Source organism: Ictalurus punctatus, chromosome 1 (genome assembly GCF_001660625.3).
Source record: "Ictalurus punctatus breed USDA103 chromosome 1, Coco_2.0, whole genome shotgun sequence".
Lineage (NCBI taxonomy): Eukaryota > Metazoa > Chordata > Actinopteri > Siluriformes > Ictaluridae > Ictalurus > Ictalurus punctatus.
Window position 1 is genome coordinate 16,913,033 of NC_030416.2, and position 18,640 is coordinate 16,931,672.

General features: G+C 39.3%; 1 protein-coding gene across 7 annotated transcripts in view; it reads left to right on the top strand.

Annotated features, from left to right (window-relative positions):
• myh14 (myosin, heavy chain 14, non-muscle) overlaps positions 1-18,640 on the top strand; it is a 39,352-nt gene that overhangs the window by 7,133 nt on the left and 13,579 nt on the right. For 3 of the 7 annotated variants that reach the window (XM_017481343.3, XM_053681965.1, XM_053681968.1), the window contains exons 2-23: positions 1,506-1,674; positions 3,054-3,260; positions 5,399-5,555; positions 6,102-6,129; positions 6,642-6,759; positions 7,452-7,499; positions 9,144-9,236; positions 9,335-9,398; positions 9,564-9,662; positions 9,769-9,912; positions 10,435-10,649; positions 10,742-10,894; positions 11,037-11,210; positions 12,294-12,467; positions 12,591-12,705; positions 12,944-13,015; positions 13,810-14,024; positions 15,733-15,854; positions 16,080-16,149; positions 16,271-16,431; positions 16,556-16,664; positions 16,880-17,011. In XM_017481343.3, the coding sequence (XP_017336832.1) occupies positions 1,516-1,674; positions 3,054-3,260; positions 5,399-5,555; positions 6,102-6,129; positions 6,642-6,759; positions 7,452-7,499; positions 9,144-9,236; positions 9,335-9,398; positions 9,564-9,662; positions 9,769-9,912; positions 10,435-10,649; positions 10,742-10,894; positions 11,037-11,210; positions 12,294-12,467; positions 12,591-12,705; positions 12,944-13,015; positions 13,810-14,024; positions 15,733-15,854; positions 16,080-16,149; positions 16,271-16,431; positions 16,556-16,664; positions 16,880-17,011 (2,829 nt within the window). In that variant the 5' untranslated portion in view covers positions 1,506-1,515. The remainder of the gene's footprint in view (positions 1-1,505; positions 1,675-3,053; positions 3,261-5,398; positions 5,556-6,101; positions 6,130-6,641; positions 6,760-7,451; positions 7,500-9,143; positions 9,237-9,334; positions 9,399-9,563; positions 9,663-9,768; positions 9,913-10,434; positions 10,650-10,741; positions 10,895-11,036; positions 11,211-12,293; positions 12,468-12,590; positions 12,706-12,943; positions 13,016-13,809; positions 14,025-15,732; positions 15,855-16,079; positions 16,150-16,270; positions 16,432-16,555; positions 16,665-16,879; positions 17,012-18,640) is intronic. The other 4 variants (XM_053681964.1, XM_053681971.1, XM_053681974.1 and 1 more) reach the window with 2 other exon arrangements.

Here is an 18,640-nt window from a genome sequence, read left to right on the forward strand (position 1 = left end):
GTGAACTGACTGTGTTAGCTTACTGAGTTAGCTAGCACAACTGACAAGTCGGTGAATTGCTGTTGTACCTTAGTGAGGTACTTGACTAAAAACCTTTTTTGTTGTTAAGTAGTAGTGTATCCTCTTGAAAATTCAAGAAGCATGCTGGGGGAAAAAGGTTCGTTGAACATTGAAGGGCACATGTATAGAATTTCATATAAGTGTAAAGGAAATAAAAGTGTCATTTTTGAGAGCTTTACATCTTGCAGTAAATGAGTAATTTAAATTAGCAGTTGCCAGTAACCTACCTAAGTTTATACCCCTGTCAACAACAGCATAATTGCAGTACAGTAAATTGCTGATATTATATATATTATATTATATATTGTGAATATATGTATATATTACACTATATATATATATATATATATATATATATATATATATATATATATATATATATATATATATACACACACACACACTACGGACAATTTGGAAATGCCAATCAATACATGTTTTTGGACTGGGGGAGGAAACCGGAGTACCCAGAGAAAAGCCAGAAGCACGGTGAAAACGGGGATTCGAATCACCAACCCCAGAGGTGGAAGGCAAATGTGCTAACCCGGTATTTGATATTGTGTATCAAAATAAACTACCAGTCAAAAGTTTGGAGACACTGAAATGTTTATCATAATCTTAAAAATCTTTTGCTCTGAAGGTGTATGATTAAATGTTTGAAATCGGTGTTGTAGACAAAAATATAATTGTGCCAACATATTAATTTCTTTCATTAGAAAAGTAACATTTTATTTACAAAAAATATTTTTCTAAACGGATGACTTCGAGAGAAATATTCTGAAAAGCAGCCAATAAGTGTCCAGTATAGGTGTTTAATACTGTTTAAAAAGCATCTCAGGGAGATTCCTCAAGAAAATGGTTGAGAAAATGCCAAGAATACATTTCTGGAAATTCTAGGCAAAAAAAGCATCTACTTTGAAGATGCTAAAATTCTGAATTATTTAGATTTATTTTGGATTTTTAACACAACATAATTCCCATAGTTCCACTTGTGTTACTCCAGAGTTTTGTGACTTTATTATTATTCTAAAATGTGGGGGGAAATAAAAATAAAGAATGAGTGTGTTTAAACTTTTGACCGGTAGTGTATATTCTGATGTACCTTTGCCCATCCATCCAAGTATAATCAGCAGCTTCTTTTTGTATTTGTAAAAGCCAGGCCATATCTGAATTCATGCCACCCACAGCAGATGGCCAGCATTTACATCTCAAATTATTCTCTAATTGTAAGTAATCATGCGAACAATTGAACTCATAAATTAGGAATTTATTGTGGAAGCTGTATGAGATGATGGACAGCTTTAGAAGGATGGAGAAAAGAGTGTTAAAAGACAGTTTGTTTTCACTTTAAATTAATAAAACATTTATGAGAAGGTTGCACATATGTTTTCTAACTATACTCTCCCACAAAACCAACACCCACCTACTCTCTCTTTCTCTAACAGGGACATAGCCATGGCTAAGTCAGCAGCAGGCAGCGCTAATGATGTCACACGCTTCCTCTCCATGGAGGCAGGGCCAAGCTCACCCACCACTGTATTCTCTGCCTCCAGCCAAGCTGATTGGGCGGCCAAGAGGCTTGTCTGGGTTCCCTCTGAGAAACACGGCTTTGAGGTGAGAGGAGACGTGGGGTAACTAAGCAGAGACGTTCCTAAGAGGCCCAAGATGTAAAAATCATCCTGTACCAGCATGCTTTTTTTTAGGACTGGCATGTTATGCTTCATAAATGGTTTTGTTTTCAAGCTAAAATCTAAAATCTCACCCTAAATGTTCAGTTAGATCATCATGTTATCATAATATCATGTTCTGATAGAAGTGTGTGTGTTTTGAGTAAAAACTAAATCCACTGTTCCATTCCTGAACATTCTCTGTTGTAATGTTGTACTTTCATAACCTCCTCTGGGCTCTTCAGTGACAGAGTTCCTCAGCAGCATGCCACAGCTCTGATACAGCTATCTATGAATAGAGCAATATTCTCAGAGAGCCTGCAGCACTGAATGCTAAACAGCAGCATGATAGAAGCCTTGCTTTAATATGTTGTCTGTAAAGAATGTGACTGTGTGACTGGTTGGCACAGAGAAAGAAGAGAGAGAGAGAGAGAAAGAGAGATAGTGAGAGAGAGTATCTAGAGTATAGCTGTACTAAATGAAACACTGATTTAGTGCTGCATAATATATACAGTAGATGTTCATCATCGTTATCACAATTTTGACGTTCGCAGTGCACAGAATCCTTCAATATGCAAATGAGAAATCTGACCACAGTTGATTATTATTTTCATCTCTGCGTTTCCAAGGCATGTTTTAATAAATCGCTGGCTTAATCTAAAGAAAACAAATCATTTTGTTCAGATCAGTGCAAGTCTTCATTAATCCTTTGACATGGTTTACAGTTTTGTAAGGTGTGTTACAGACACAATGTGAAGCAATCTAATCACAATATGCTATTTCTGTCCATATCATGTAGCCTTGCACTGAACACTCTCCCCTCTTTCTTTCTTTCTTTCTTTCTTTCTTTCTTTCTTTCCTTCTTCCTTCCTTTTGTCTGGCTCACACAGACTCGCACTCTCTCTCCCAATCTCAGTATATCTCTGTCATTCTTTCTCACTCCCAAACATACTCCTCCATAGGCTGCCTGTCTCTGTCAACATGAATATATGCACTGTTCTCTTGTGTGTGTGTGTATGTGAGAGAGGGAGAGAGAGCGAGAAAGAGCAGGCTGTGCACTGTGTTCACACTAAAAGATAGCACATGACCGGACGACGACCAAAAAAATAAATTGTCATCATTGCATGACGAGGCCCACACACATCCGGTGATGAATTTGTATTCCCTTCAAGCAGTCATCAGTCATCAAATTACTGAGCATTGATGTAGAGAGAGAGAGAGAGTGTTTGTGTGTGTGTGATGAGGAAGCAGATTTCAGCAAAAGGATGACAAATTTGTCTACAGCATTGTGATGTGCGCTTTTTTTTTTCTTTCCTTTTTTTCCAGTCTGCGAGCGTGCGCGAGGAGCGAGGCGATGAGGTGGAGGTGGAGCTTACAGACAGCAGCCGGAAATTGACATTACTGCGGGAGGAGCTTCAGCGAATGAACCCTCCTCGCTTCAGTAAAGTGGAGGACATGGCTGACCTCACCTGCCTTAACGAGGCCTCTGTCCTGCACAACCTGAGAGAACGTTATTACTCAGGACTGATCTATGTAAGCGTGTGTGTTTGTGTGAAACATAACACAGGGATACTTTTTCAAGATCAAATGTGAACTTTATTCAGAGAGATTTCTTAAAACATACATTGAATTATTGACACCCTTCATAAAAATTAGCCAAAAAAATTTCCATCCATTTTCCATTCCGCTTATCCTACTCAGGGTTGCGGGGTCGCCTAGAACCTATTCCAGGGAACTTGGGGCACAAGCTGGACGGGGTGCCAACCCATCACAGAGCACAATCAGACACACATTCATACACTATGGACAATTTGGAAATGCCAGTCAGCCTACAGTGCATGTCTTTGGACTGGGGGAGGAAACCAGAGTACCCAGAGGAAACTCCCAAAACACAGGAAGAACATGCAAACTCCACACACACAGGGCGGAGGCAGGATTCGAACCCCCAACCCCAGAGGTGTGAGGCAAACATGCTTAACTCTAAGCCACCGTGCCGCCTGAGCAAAAAATGTATATATACGTATGAAATGAATGCAATGTGCAACAGGGTGGTACAGTGTGTAGTATTGCTGCCTCACAGCTCCAGGATCCCTAGTTTCATCCTGAGCTCAGGTTGCTGTCTATGTGGTGCTTTACATGTTCTACCTGTGTCTCTGTGGGTATCCTCCTGGATCTCCAGTTTCCTCCCACCACACAAAAACATGCTGGTAGGTGGAATGACTATTCAGAACTGCCCCTAGGTGTTATTGTGTGCATGTTTGTGTGTGTGTGTCTGTGTGTCTGTGTGTGTGTGTGTCTGTGTGTGTGTGTGTGTGTTTTTGTGTGTTTCTATGGGTGTGTGTGTATGTATGAGTGTGTGTGTGTGTGTGTGTGTGTGTTTTTGTGTGTGGTGCCCAGGGTGTATTTCTGCCTCATGCCCGCTGTTCATAGGATCCGGATCCACTGTGACCCTGACCAGAATAGAACACATACAGAAGATGAATGAACATACACAATAAGTGATATTTTAAGCTTAAACATCTGGGGAAAATTTGACTTCACCAGCTAGCTCTCTCCTATCATATGGCAGCTACTAAGTTGGAACACAGCAAAATCCCCAGTGTTGAATTAACACCTGCAGTGTTTATATGTCCAAATGAGCACCGAGAGAGTTAATCCAATACTGTGGATTTTGCCTTGAAGTGTGAGGGCTAACACTATGAGTCACATGATGCCATTTATCCACATCGATTCAAACTCCTGCTTATGCTGTGTTACAGAGAAAAGAGCTCTCTGCCCTCTTCCACATACATGAGCTCGCAGATGCCCATGAATGGCTTGTGCTACTGTGATTGACAGGGAACAGAGTAATGCGGTCCATCCCAGTTTTGCTCCCTTGTTTCCTAGCCCTGGTTATGGCATTGTCGGGATTCACACTCGCAATCTTACATCTTTCTACCATTCATTATGTGGCTTGTGCATGTCAACAACCATCTGTCTTTTTGTGATGAAAAGCTCTTTTGTTTTCCCTGTAGTGATGGATATTAAATGTGTATGCACGCTCATATTTGGTCAAAGGCAACAAGTTGCTGTCTGGATGCTGAGAGAAATTTTTAAAGAAAAAAAAAAACAAGGTTTGCTTTGAGTGTTTTTTATGTTTGTTTTTGTTGTTTTTATATATTTATTTGTTTGCTTGTTTGTTTGTTTGGAAGAAAAGTACATTTTTTAGTTGTTTCAGTGTCACATTTACCCATTCTGTAAAAGGATGCCAGACATTATGGAGGTGACATTTGGTTGTGTTTTGTTACCTGCTCAACCTGACCTTAACCTAAAATTGTCATAGCTCATGCAACATATTAAAATTCCAGCAAAGGGGTGTCCTGTGTGCCTGCATAGGGGTAGTGTTATTGGATACTACATATGGCTAGATACTGTTACATACATAACACATTTGCCAGGATGTTTGTTCATGACACCTTAGAATTTTGTGTCACGGATTAGGTTTCACATACAGTAATACACACACACACACACACACACACACACATGCAAATTTAGTTAGGATGGATACCCACAAGGAATTTGGTATAAGCTATAAGAAATGTATAAGAAATATAAGAAATGTATTTATAATCTCTCTCTCGCTCTATGTGTGTATGTGTGTGTGTGTGTGTGTGTGCGTGTGTGTGTAGACATACTCAGGCCTCTTTTGTGTGGTCATAAACCCGTACAAGAATCTGCCCATCTACACAGAGTCCATCGTAGAGATGTATCGTGGGAAAAAACGTCACGAGATGCCACCACACATCTACGCCATATCAGAGGCAGCGTACAGGAGCATGTTGCAAGGTACCACATGCATCTCCACCCTGGTTTACTTGTGTCACACTAGCAATATAACTGATCACAGCAATGTTGCAGTGTGTGGACAACCGCTTTGAAAAAGGTAAACCCATACTGAGCTTATTTTTGAAAACATGGACACTAATATCACCCATGTTGTTTCTACACAGATCTACCACACAGACACAGTCTAATTTTATTTTACTAACACTAATGTCCTCTTTATTGTTTTGTAGATGCAGGCTTGGTTATTGTCACAAAAACTCTTTAAACTGCATTAAAAGCTTTTGGCCTTCCTTAATGAGCAAAGTTGGTTCAGTAATGGGAGCTTTTTCCAAAGTACTGCTTTTACATGTACATCCAAACAGCTTCTATTTCAAGAAACCATTTATTAGAACAGTGCTGTGTGTGTGTGTGTGTGTGTGTGTGTGTGTGTGTGTGTGTGTGTGTGTGTGTGTGTGTGTGTGTGTGTGTGTGTGTGTTTTGTTATCACAGATGTGTCCTCACAGTAAAATGCTCACTCTCATTGTTTTCCTCCCTCTCGTTTAACAGACAGAGAAGATCAGTCCATTCTTTGCACGTGAGTATTATAACCTACACTTGTAGAGCAGATGTATTAAAGGTTGTTATTATTACAGCACGATTACAGTCAGTATAAACTCCTCACATCACAAACATTTGTCTGCCTCTTCAAAATAGCAGAGATTCTATGAGATGTGATGATGAGGCGTGCTTGGAGTTCTTTTGGCAGGGGTGTTTAGTTTTTTTGTATTTTTACAGAGAGTTCGTCCCGCTGCAGCTGCCTTTATAGAAGCTTTGGCTAATATTATAAAGCGATCCAGTTCCTCCTGCTGGTTGTGTGCTGCTAATTTTGCTCCACTGTTTGTGTTTTTTGGTGTTGCACATGTCAGTGACAGTGTCTAACTAAAGACAGTTTCCACGAAGGCCATTTATCTCTTGCCAGTATTTATTTTGTAGCCTTTAGCTCTGCTGTGTTTTTATTGTAGCCTTTATTAGGCTTAGTCTGCATGTGTTTATTTGAATGTTTCTGTTGTCATTTTATGTGTGTCTGTGTGTGTGTCTGTGTTCCAGAGGGGAGTCCGGAGCAGGGAAGACAGAGAACACTAAGAAGGTGATTCAGTACCTGGCACACGTGGCATCTTCTCACAAAAGTGGTACTCTTGGCCGCAGCAAGGACAGCACTCTGCAGGTCAGTACAGAATGACGACATGGGACATCACTGCGTCTCAATTCGCCTACTTATACTATGCACTAAAAGTTTGTACTCTTTTTGTAAAGAAAAAGTACATACATTTGAGTGTGTAGCAAAAGACTATATAAGTACTGGGAAATATTAACACATCGTGTAATGGAAGAGAAGTTGTTGCCTTGATACGCACACTGTCACTTCATGCATTATTCCTTATATAATGTATACTATATAATTTAATGTAATATATCCTCGATTTACTTTTCCACATTTCATCTACCCCTCGGTGAAGCAAACCGTCACCAAACTTCACCTCTCTCATGCAAGGAGTTATGGGTAATATTAGCTGAAAAAGTGTCCACAGATTCACACTTAAAATAGTAGACCATCCTTTGGGTACCTTTGCGATACTCACTTCAACGTACTACAATTTGGGACACTCCAATTTTAATCTTGGTTGCTATTTAGGACGGATGCTCGGCGAATTGGGATGCAGCAAATGATTCTTACTATCACTTTTATTTTTATATCAATAAAGAAAAGCAGCTCGTGCATCTCCATATGGTCTTTTAATAGTTATCCTTTCCTCCTTTGCTTTGCTTCATTAACATGTGCCTTTTCTTTTCTTTACTTTTCTCATGCTCACTCTTGCTCTTTTCTTATCCTCTCCACTCTTCTCCTCTGTGCTTAAGATGGATGGTACGCGTTCTCTGGGTCGTGGCAGTAGTACTGTAAACAGGGTAAGTGGGTCATGATCTTAGAAATAACACACCCTATGATTCAAATCACACTCTGCTCTTTCACCAGTGCGCACAGAATCAGAGGTTCACTAATTCATGTGTGTCGAACTCAAAACCAGATGTGTTGGCATAATCAGGCCAATTTTCCCAACATTACAGAAGCCACATTCAACCACAAGAAAAATGAAATAATGTTTAATTTCCACACATTTAAGCCCGTTAGCAACCAAACGTCATATCAGATATATTAATGTCCTTCTCATGGGCACTGGAGTTTTTACTTAATAAGCTCTTTTAGAACATTTATCAACACGTTGTCTTCATTGCTAAATTTGAAATTCCTCTTTAGTCCTCTTTAGTAGGATCCACCACTTGCCTGCAACTTCTAAACTGCAGTTTGCACTCTTAAAGTAGAATGTAGGATGTTTCTGTGTTAACAGACTTTTTAACTGTATGCAGTATTAGGCAATGGAATGTATGGTCATAAATTTATTATGATCCTACTTAGGCTAATTAAATTAAATTACAATTATTGAAATTGTGTTTTTTTCATTTGGCATTTTGTCTACTTTTAAACAGTAAAATCTGCTCACAGTGCTGCATATTTCTGTGCTGTTGCTGCTGTACAGTAAATACAGCCAGCTGTGTACAAAGGTTATTTTGTAATGTAACAACTTTGTGCTCTTTCTGGTCCTCAGTTTGGTTACCATATTTACCGTATTTAATGGTGACTTAATTGTGTTCTTTCATATCATTCACGTAGAGACCACACCGGGAAATATCCACTAATAACAATCATGTACTCACATGTTTTTCTGATGTCTTTGTAGCCAGCTACACTATTGATAATTGGGGGGGGCTTGAGTTTGACAACTGTACACTAGATGCTGGACCCACTGAATCAGAACGGTGCTGTTTTGCACTTTTTGGTGGTTTTCAAATATCACAAATCTAATCTACAGTGTATAAACAATATTGTCATATTAACCACATTGTGCAGTTTTTTTTAATGTGGGTTCATTTGTTTTGTGTTTTTATATGTTCCTTTAAACATGTCTTCTGTTTTTGCTGTTATTTTAACATATGTTCTGTCATATTTTTTCCCCTGTGTTTCTCCTGCACTTCATCCCTTCCTTTATTGCTGTGCTCTAACAGAGTGTGCAGTATGTGAGTATGGCCTGACTCTGTGTTTGGAGATGGCAATGATTTGACTGTGTGCTGCGTTGCAGTTCTCCTGTAGGGGGCACTGTAGGCTTAGAAGAGCTTAGCAGGGACAGTATCGGTGTTCAGCCTCAGTCAGATTTATTTTTAGTGTCGGCCACAGAAAGTATATGCTCTGTAACACACACACACAAATGTGCACATATCCAAAGACTGAGGTTGTTCACCTTTATTATAGGCACATTTATAGTAGTTGCTATTAATTTATAATAGCTGAATTAAAAATAGATTACTAAAATGTGTGTAGTGCTTAATTAATGGCTGGCTGCTCCCTCTTGCTTGTTTTCTGTTTATACTGGAGCTTGTAGTTGCTGGAGCTTTGCAGTATCACACACAGTGTTGGGGCACAGATAAGGTTTTTTTGTTTTGTTTTGTTGTTTTGTTTTTTCAATTTATTGATACATTACTCTCTGTATCTTGTAGGGGGAGCTAGAGAGACAGCTACTGCAGGCCAACCCTATCCTAGAGGCCTTTGGCAATGCCAAGACCGTCAAAAATGACAATTCTTCTAGATTTGTAAGGCTCTTTTATCCACACAAATATGTGAAATGCTGTGTCTAGCTAAAACTGTGTTTTTGCGACTAGTTTTTAATTATGTTTTGCTGTTGTTTCAGGGTAAATTTATCCGTATTAATTTTGATGTGGCCGGATACATAGTCGGTGCCAACATTGAGACCTGTATCCTTTGATTATTTTAATGAATGAAGAATATCAAATTATTTATTATCTTTATTCACTTTGCCTCAGTTTGTTTATGACTTATTGTGTCTCAGTTGCCCTGACCTGATCATTTGTGTTGTATTTCCTTTCACTAACTGTGTACCCTTAACCAGTGTGTGTCAGACCTTTTGGAGAAGTCTCGAGCCATCCGGCAGGCCAAAGAAGAAAGAACCTTCCACATTTTCTACCAGCTACTCTGTGGAGCCTCTGAGGCCATGAGAGGTAAGAACACACAGACACATGCACAGTCAAACTTCCACTCTTTCAGTACAGATAGATTTTTTTTTAGTTTTTTTTTTAACCATATGTTCCTGTACTGTCTGTGTAGCGGAGCTGCTCCTGGGCGGTGCAGATCAGTATCGCTTCTTGTGTGGGGGTTCAATTCCTGTTCCAGGTCAGAGTGACGCTGAGAACTTCACTCAGACCATGGACTCCATGAGCATCATGGGTTTTACACAAGAGGAGTGCACATGTAAGTACAAGAAACAGAGGCTCTTCACAAATCCCCTATGAATAATATAAAGAAGAAATATTGCTTCTAAAACTACCATAAAAATAAATAAATAAACAAACACATTTGTGTGACTCAAGAGCCAATTCACTGTGGAAAAGCATGTCTGTGTAGAAAACTGATAGAATCAAATATTTAAAAAAAAAAAAAAAAAAACAGGTGATTTAATAAAGAGAAAACTGACTATATAAATCTAAATGTTTTAAAAATTATTATACCACAGAGCTGTTGAATTCTCTATTCTGATTGGTCAGAAAGACAGCAGATGGAAAATTGCCATGGTGCAATAATAATAAAATATTTTGGGTTGTGCAGTTATTTGATAAAAATCAACTTTGAGATGGTAGCTCCACTTTGCACTTTGCACTTTTGCACTCAACATTAGCTCCACTTTGCATAACCATCCTGTTGAGGACAAATTTCCTAAGATAACATAAGAATGGCATTTGTTTCCACTATCTAATTCCTATTTTTGCCTCTCAGCCATGTTGAAGGTGATCTCTGCCGTGCTGCAGTTTGGGAACATCAGCTTTCAGAAGGAGAAGAACTCGGACCAGGCGTCTATGCCTGACGATACAGCTGCACAGAAACTGTGCCACCTGCTGGGCATCAGTGTGCTGGAGTTCAGTCGAGCAATTCTCACTCCCCGCATCAAAGTGAGCCGCGAGTATGTGCAGAAGGCACAGACCAAGGAGCAGGTGCGTGAGCGGGATAATGTACGTGTGTTTGGTGGTTGTGATTGTCTGATGTGCTCATTTGAATTTTATTTTCTGCACTTGGGTGTGTTCAGGCAGACTTTGCGGTGGAGGCTCTGGCGAAGGCCACTTATGAGCGCCTGTTCCGCTGGCTAGTGCACCGCATCAACCGAGCTCTGGACCGCAGACAGCGACAAGGAGCCTCTTTCATCGGCATCCTGGACATCGCTGGGTTTGAGATCTTTCAGGTAAGACTGATGATGAGGTGAAGACACCAGACACTGAAATACATCATTCACATCTATTTCCATATGGAAAGTTAAAAAGTTGAGCTCTTCTGTACACTTATCCTTTCTCCTTTTTTCTTATGTTCTCTTGTATTTTTTCCAGCTGAACTCCTTTGAGCAGTTGTGTATAAACTACACCAATGAAAAGCTTCAGCAGCTTTTTAACCATACCATGTTTGTGCTGGAGCAAGAGGAGTACCAACGCGAAGGCATTGAGTGGAACTTTATCGACTTTGGGCTTGACCTGCAGCCCTGCATCGACCTTATTGAGAGACCGGTAAGTGTGTGTGTGTGTGTGTGGGTGTATATGTGTAAGCCAACATGTCACTGTATATAAGATTTTATATTTTCATCAATTGATTGATCAATCAATTCAGTTAGATATGATTTACTTCACATTCTTTTCAAATGACTGGTGACTGATAATATTCTTTATTATAGCACACCGCTGTTGAATTCTTGAATCTAATTGGTCAGGAAGTGTTTATAAATTTTCTGTAACAGCACAGCTCAGACAATAGTTTGCAGCAAAAATTACATATTCTTGTAGGCCAACCCGAAAGGTAGCATTACCCTGGTTCCCATAGGCAAAAAACAAATAGAATTTTTTTCTTTGGCTTTTGGATTATTGCAGAAATAAGCTCTGTGACCAACAAAAGTTTATGATTCTTACACATTTTGCTCATCAAGATAATCTTCACAAATGAACACAACGTTTATGAATTTTGAAGCCAAAATACAATCGCCAGAAATAAAAAGCTAATGTTAGGCTATAAACAAACTACACCATGGTCACATGACTTGAACGTCACAACGTCACCACCGCTACGCTTCTTACAACTCTTTCAATCTTTATTTAAAAAACACTACAATTGGAAAATGCTATAAACTGATAAATCTACAAGTTGGAAAGTTTGAGTTGGAATAGTTTGCAAGATTGTGTGTATAAACACAACGAGGCTGTAGTAGATGAGATTTCCTGTTCGCCGTGATGACGTTTAATGTCCCCGACAACCTCTGTAGTCCCATTTAGCCACTTGTTAACAACCGCCTTTTTCAAGACACATAAAATCGTAACAAAATGATTAGTTGGGTATTAGTGATGTATTTTATATTGTAGAATAAAACATGAAAATATCTTGTGCTTGTGTTAACCACAGACCATATTTCAGGTATTTAACTAAACACCCATTCAAAAAACCCACTGACTTTGGGACAATGCAACCGGAAGTGCAAAATGCTCATTTATTTCTGGGTTTTAGGATTCATTTTTACAGCACTCTGTAGTGCCTGCTGTCATTCAAATCACAAGTTTATATGCTCATCCCTGTTCTTTACTGTTGCTTGTTTGTTTATACAGGCCCATCCACCCGGTGTGTTAGCACTGTTAGATGAAGAATGTTGGTTTCCACGGGCAACAGATCGATCGTTTGTTGATAAGCTGTCGACTGAGCAGGGCACACATCCCAAGTTCTTCAGGCCACGGCAGCTCCGTGAAGAGGCAGATTTCTCTATAATCCACTATGCTGGCAAGGTCTTATCTTATTCCTTCTTCAGCCACTTTCCATTTGTCCTCAGCAGAGATCAGATTCAGGACTAGAATCGACTTTAGTTTATCTCTGTCTCTTTATCTGTCTGTTTCTTTTGTTCATTCCAGGTGAACTACAAGGCTGACGAGTGGTTAGTGAAGAACATGGATCCTTTGAATGATAATGTAGCATCTCTTCTACACCAGTCATCTGACCACTTCATATCAGAGCTCTGGAGAGAGGGTGAGGAGATGTGTGTTTGTGTGACAAAGTGACAGTGATGTTCTAGTAAACTGAATAAAACCTGCCTTGAAATGATTTTTCTCACTAATAATGACTAAGAAACTAATATTACATTTATTTCCTTACTCTGATGTATTAATATTCTCTCTGTGTGTGTCTTCTTCTTCACCCCCTGTTCTTTTCTACTTTGTCTCTGCTCTTTTCTTCTCTTTCTCTTCTGTCTTATTCCTTCCCTCAGATATTCAGACACTTCCTCGTGTCTACTTTTTTGACTCCTATGCTTCCCTGCAGACTAATGGCTCTGACGGTAGTAGGTTTATCCTCCCATGTCTGTCTCTCTCACTCATTTCACTTCTCTTGTACTGTGTGTATTGTGTCCATTTAGATCTGCATCATCTCTCATCTTTTCCCTTTTTTATTTTTTCTGGGTGTGCCCAAGGTGTGTGTATGTATGTGTACTGTGTTCTGTGCTGAGTAGTAGTTCTAGTCCCAGTAATACTATAGCATTTCTATAGTATACACACTGGTTTTGTTTGGAGATCCCATTTCAGTGTGTGATTGAATCTAGTTTCTGCTTGTGTAGTGTGTTTCATGCCCTTGTGTTTCGTGGATATGCAGAATTCCCACTTAAATTATAAGTTCCAAATAATTGTAATATATTTAAATCTTGAAACCATTACAATGACTTGACTTTTATGTAAATGTGTATTTTGCCAGACAACCAAAAGTTTAACGCTCTAGCCAAATGTTTCAGTACAGTGATTTGGTATTTTTAAACTAAATCAATGTACTGTCTGTTTTTTTGTTGTTGTTGTTTTTGTTTTGTTGTTTGTTTTCATTTACTAGTGTTACTGCTCTTGCTGGATGTGCATGCTCTTTAAATGAACATACTGGGCTTCCTTATTGTTGTACTGATATAGTGATAAAGTTCATGCATGTAGCTTTGGCTTATATGTCTATGACTTATGCTGATGCATTCAATTTTATAAACTATAAGCATACAGCATAATTGGAATATTTGTAAGATTGTTGGGGTTTTTGCATTGCAAGGAAATTCTATCCTTCTGCCTTATCAAATATTGACCTGTTGTTTGTCCTGCTTAGTGGAAAGGATTGTGGGATTGGACCAGGTATCGTCTGGAGGTCTGGCAGAGAGCAGTGGGCCGGTGACGTTTGGAGCAGCTGGGCTGAAGACAAAGAAGGGAATGTTCCGGACAGTTGGACAACTGTACAAAGAGTCACTGACCAAACTAATGGCCACACTGCGCAACACCAACCCCAACTTCCTGCGCTGCATCATCCCCAACCATGAGAAGAGGGTGAGAGAGACGTTTAAAAGATGTGGTTAATTGAATGTTGATTATAAACATGGAATAATTTCTACAAACATATTTTAACATAACATTTTTTAACTTTAGAAATATGTGATGTGATTAAATTTCCCTTTCCTTATTACTTATGTTATTCCATAACCCTCCATTTCTTCTTTTTGAGCCATTCCTTGGTGGATTTGCTAGTGTGCCTAGGATCATTATCCTGTTGAAAGGTCCACTTTCGGTTCAGTTTCAACTTTTGGACAGGTGGCCTTACATTATTTTTAAGCACTCTTAAAGAGAAAATATGATACAAAATTCATAATTGAATCATTAAATGAAAGCTGTCCAGTCCCTGAGGCAGCTAAGCAACCCCAAACAATAACATTTCCACCACCATGCTTCACAGTTGGTATGAGGTGCTTCTCCTGAAAAGCTGTCTTTGGTCTGCGCCAAACATGTCTGCTGTTTCTGTGGCCAAACATCTCTATCTTTGATTCACCTCTCCAGAGCACATTATTCCAAAAAGCCTGGTCTTTGCCTATATGCTCACTGGAAAACTGTAGTCTTACAAAGGCTTTTTCCTGGCACGCCTCCCATGCAGGTCAAATTTGAGCAATATCTTTCTGATTGTAGAAGCATGCATTTTGACACCAACAGCTGCAAGACTTACTAGCAGATCCTTTGATGAAATTTTGGGGTTCTTGGAGACTTTTTTTACATCAGACAGTCTGCTCTTGGGCTGAATTTCTGGGACGTCCAGTCCTGGTCAAATGGCAGTCATTTTAAAGCAGTACCGTTTGTATAATATGTATCTTACAGTGTAATGATGTATTTCAAATCCCTTTTTAAATCCCTTGCCAGACTCCTAGGCATCCACAACCTTTTCTTCTGAAGGCCTTACAGAACTCTTTAGATCTTGGCATGAAGACACCACACACCTCAATAACAAAGGGAACACCAGACACTAGAATTGAGAGGGGTATAAATAAGAATAGTTCAACACCTGATTCTAATTTTATGGATTTGAAGGTGTACTTTCTTTTTCCATGTGACTGATCTCCATGTGACTTTTTTGTTAATTTAAATTGTGAAAATTACTACAAAAGGTAACTTTTATGTGTCATTTGATAGAGTGTATCAACTTTATTAATAGGCACTGTTTCAAAGAGGATCCAATGTTTGCTTGTCCAAATATGTCAAAAAAAGCCAACAATTGACATGAGTGGTTATGTGCTTATTTTTTCACATAACTGTATGTTGCTGTTTCTATAGTAACAACTCATTCCTAGTGGCATTTAATACCACATTAAAAACATGCTGTTATGAAACAAGAAAAAACATATCATTATTGATATGGTGGGCTCTTTCTGTAAGGAGGTGTTTCTTTTACATTTATTTAAGGCATCAGTAAGCTTTCAGCCATGGGAGAGTCTTCAGGGCAGACAAGAGAGAGTACAACAACATTTTTAAAAGACAGTTGACAAAGAGGAATAAAATAATAATAGTAATAATAATAATAATAATAATTTGGTAATAATTTGGTAATAGTAAATCCACTTGGCATCGGCCCACATCACACCACCCCATTGTGGATTATTTTCCTATAGCAGCACACCCCATTGTGTGTTCCTTACATATCACACATGTAATGTTAACTCTGCATCTCTCTCTCTCTCTCTCTCTCTCTCTCTCTCTCTCTCTCTCTTATAAGGCAGGGAAGTTGACCCCTCACCTGGTCTTGGATCAGCTTAGATGTAATGGAGTGCTGGAGGGGATCAGAATCTGCAGACAAGGCTTCCCCAACCGTATCCCCTTCCAGGAGTTCAGACAAAGGTCTGTGTGTGTTTCTCTGCTTGACTGTGTGAGCACAGCCACCTAGATTCTACTCAGACTCCTACTCAGGCTGTCCTGCTCAGGTTCTCTCTCTCTTTACAAAATGATTTACATTATATGAATGTAATGAGAGAGGGCTAATTGTTTTCAAGTAGAATCTTTGAAAAGCTCTAGGAAAAGCTTCTTTATTACATCCTTTATTACAACCTTGCTGCTGTCTGTTAGGTATGAGATACTGACTCCCAATGCTATACCTCGTACCTTCATGGATGGAAAGCAGGCCTCCGAGCTTATGGTGAGTGCTGGGATTAAAACCTTTACTGTAGATCTACTCAATGTAAAGGAATTTATGGCTGTTGTGTTTTTGTGCTGTACAGTTGTTATTAAGACAGGAAGTGTTGTGTAACTGTGTTCAGATCAGGGCTCTGGAGCTGGACGGGAATTTGTTCCGGGTGGGGCAGAGTAAAGTGTTTTTCCGAGCTGGAGTGCTGGCACACCTGGAGGAAGAGAGAGATCTGAAAATCACTGACACCATAATCCGATTTCAAAGTGCTGCACGCGGATACCTTGCTAGAAGGTGTGTCTTCGGGTTTGTTGGTTGGAGTATTTTCAATATTGCATAATGACAATATTAATAAGAGTTTTATTTAGCATATTTTGATTTTGGCATATTTGCATTAAATGCTTTATTCTTCTGTTAGAGCTTTCCAGAAGAAGCAACAGCAGCTAAGTGCACTGCGTGTGATGCAGAGAAACTGTGCTGCCTACCTGAAGCTACGCAACTGGCAGTGGTGGAGACTCTTCACCAAGGTAATAAACAGCACAGTTTGCACCAGTCCACTGTTTTGTGATCACTGCGTCGTACTGCAACGGATCACAAGTATTCATATTGTCAATACGAGTCAAAAGGATATAGGATAACATTTCGTAATTTTCATACACTGATTATCCAGAACAGGTGCTTAATTTACTCCACTGTTAAGGATTAGTTACTTAGGCTTTTTACTTTTTATGTCTGTGCCCAGGTGAAGCCGCTGCTGCAGGTGACTCGTCAAGACGAGGAAATTCAGGCTCGAGAGGCACAGCTTCAGAAAGCCAAAGATAACCTGAGCAAAGTGGAGCATGACTATGTAGAACTGGAGAGGAAACACCAACAGGTACAAGTCATCATGTCTCTTTCACTCCTCTCTCTTTTCTCCTCTGTGTCCCAGTTGTTCCAGTCTTGACAATTACTGCTTAAATGAGCTAAATTAGTACGGTATTCAGGGTTGAGTTACCCACCCGGATTCATCATTACACCTGTATTCAAAGCTCTGAATCATTTATAGACAAGGGTATTAACTAAAATTTGTGAAGGTCCAATTACGTAAAACTTCTTGCTTACAAACGTCCATACATTAATAATTAGTTTAGGCTATAAATGAGACAGTTTGGTATATTTTAATTCATAATGGTGCTTCACAATATCACTTTTGAGTCTGAACACAGACTCAAAATATGAAAGACATCTATTCTGAATTTGATGAAGGAAGAATAAATGTATACTTTGTCCATTCACGTTTAAATATTCTGTTTTTGTTTTGTTTTTTTAACAAACCATGGCAACAGTTTCCTCAAACGCTGTGTCTGTAAAAGGCCTGTAGCAAGGCTCTTGCCTTAATTGATATAAATGCAAGTCACTGGATAAACCGCAAGAGACAATCTGCTACAGAAATAGAGCAGTTCATGATTAGAAATGTAGTCACTGAACTCCATATTGTTTATTGTATTGTAGATTTTTAAAAATTATTTTTCTATGCTCTTGCTCTGTGTGTGCATGTGAGTACATCTCATGTGCCCTAGGGTGTGTGTTGTTGGTGTCTATATATTCTGTTATGTGTTACGAATGGACTCTAAATGGAAGCAATTGCAGATGAAAATCTTTATTTACACACCAGAGCTCAACAAACAGAAATTGCGGTCTAAACTGAAAGGGATATACTCGAGGTCTTAAACATGAAATTAGATTTAAAGCATGGAACACACACATGACACAAAGACACGACCGCTTCGCTTCAAGTTAATTAGCACTAACATAACCGTAGACTTGTTTATCATTTAACTAGAACTGAGGCACGAAACATGAAACTAGAACCGGACATGGAAACACTACCACGTGGCACACTACACATTTAAACATTTACTCATCTATCATTTAACTAGAACTAAGGCATGAAACACGAAACTACAACAAGACATGGAAACGCTACCGCTTAGCACAATTACACATGTACACATTTAACTAGAACCGAGGCGTGAAATATGAAACCAGAGCAGGGCATGGAAACACTACCTCGTGGCACCATTACATATTTGAACATTTACTCATCTATCATTTAACTAGAACTGAGGCATGAAACACGAAACTAGAACAGGTATGGAAACACTACCGTGTGGCACCATTAACCATTTAACTCATTTAATACTGCGCGAAGTGCGCAACAACACGAGGGGTTTAAATAACAAATGTCATTTACCTTAAACGCAGACAGCTGGTAACAAACAATACACACCCTCGAAACACAACCAATGACTAAACAAGGAGGAGACAAAACAGAAACAAACGCACATGTCCGTTGTAAACAAAGTCTCCATAGTTCATACATAACTCGCGAGCATGTGCTCGCTCTGGTTCATGCACGTACGCACCCTCCGGCTCTCCGTGCACATCGCCGCCGCAGTGCCATCTGCCAGCGAGATCGTGACATTATGTGAACAGCTTCCTTGTCCCTTGTCACCCACAGTAA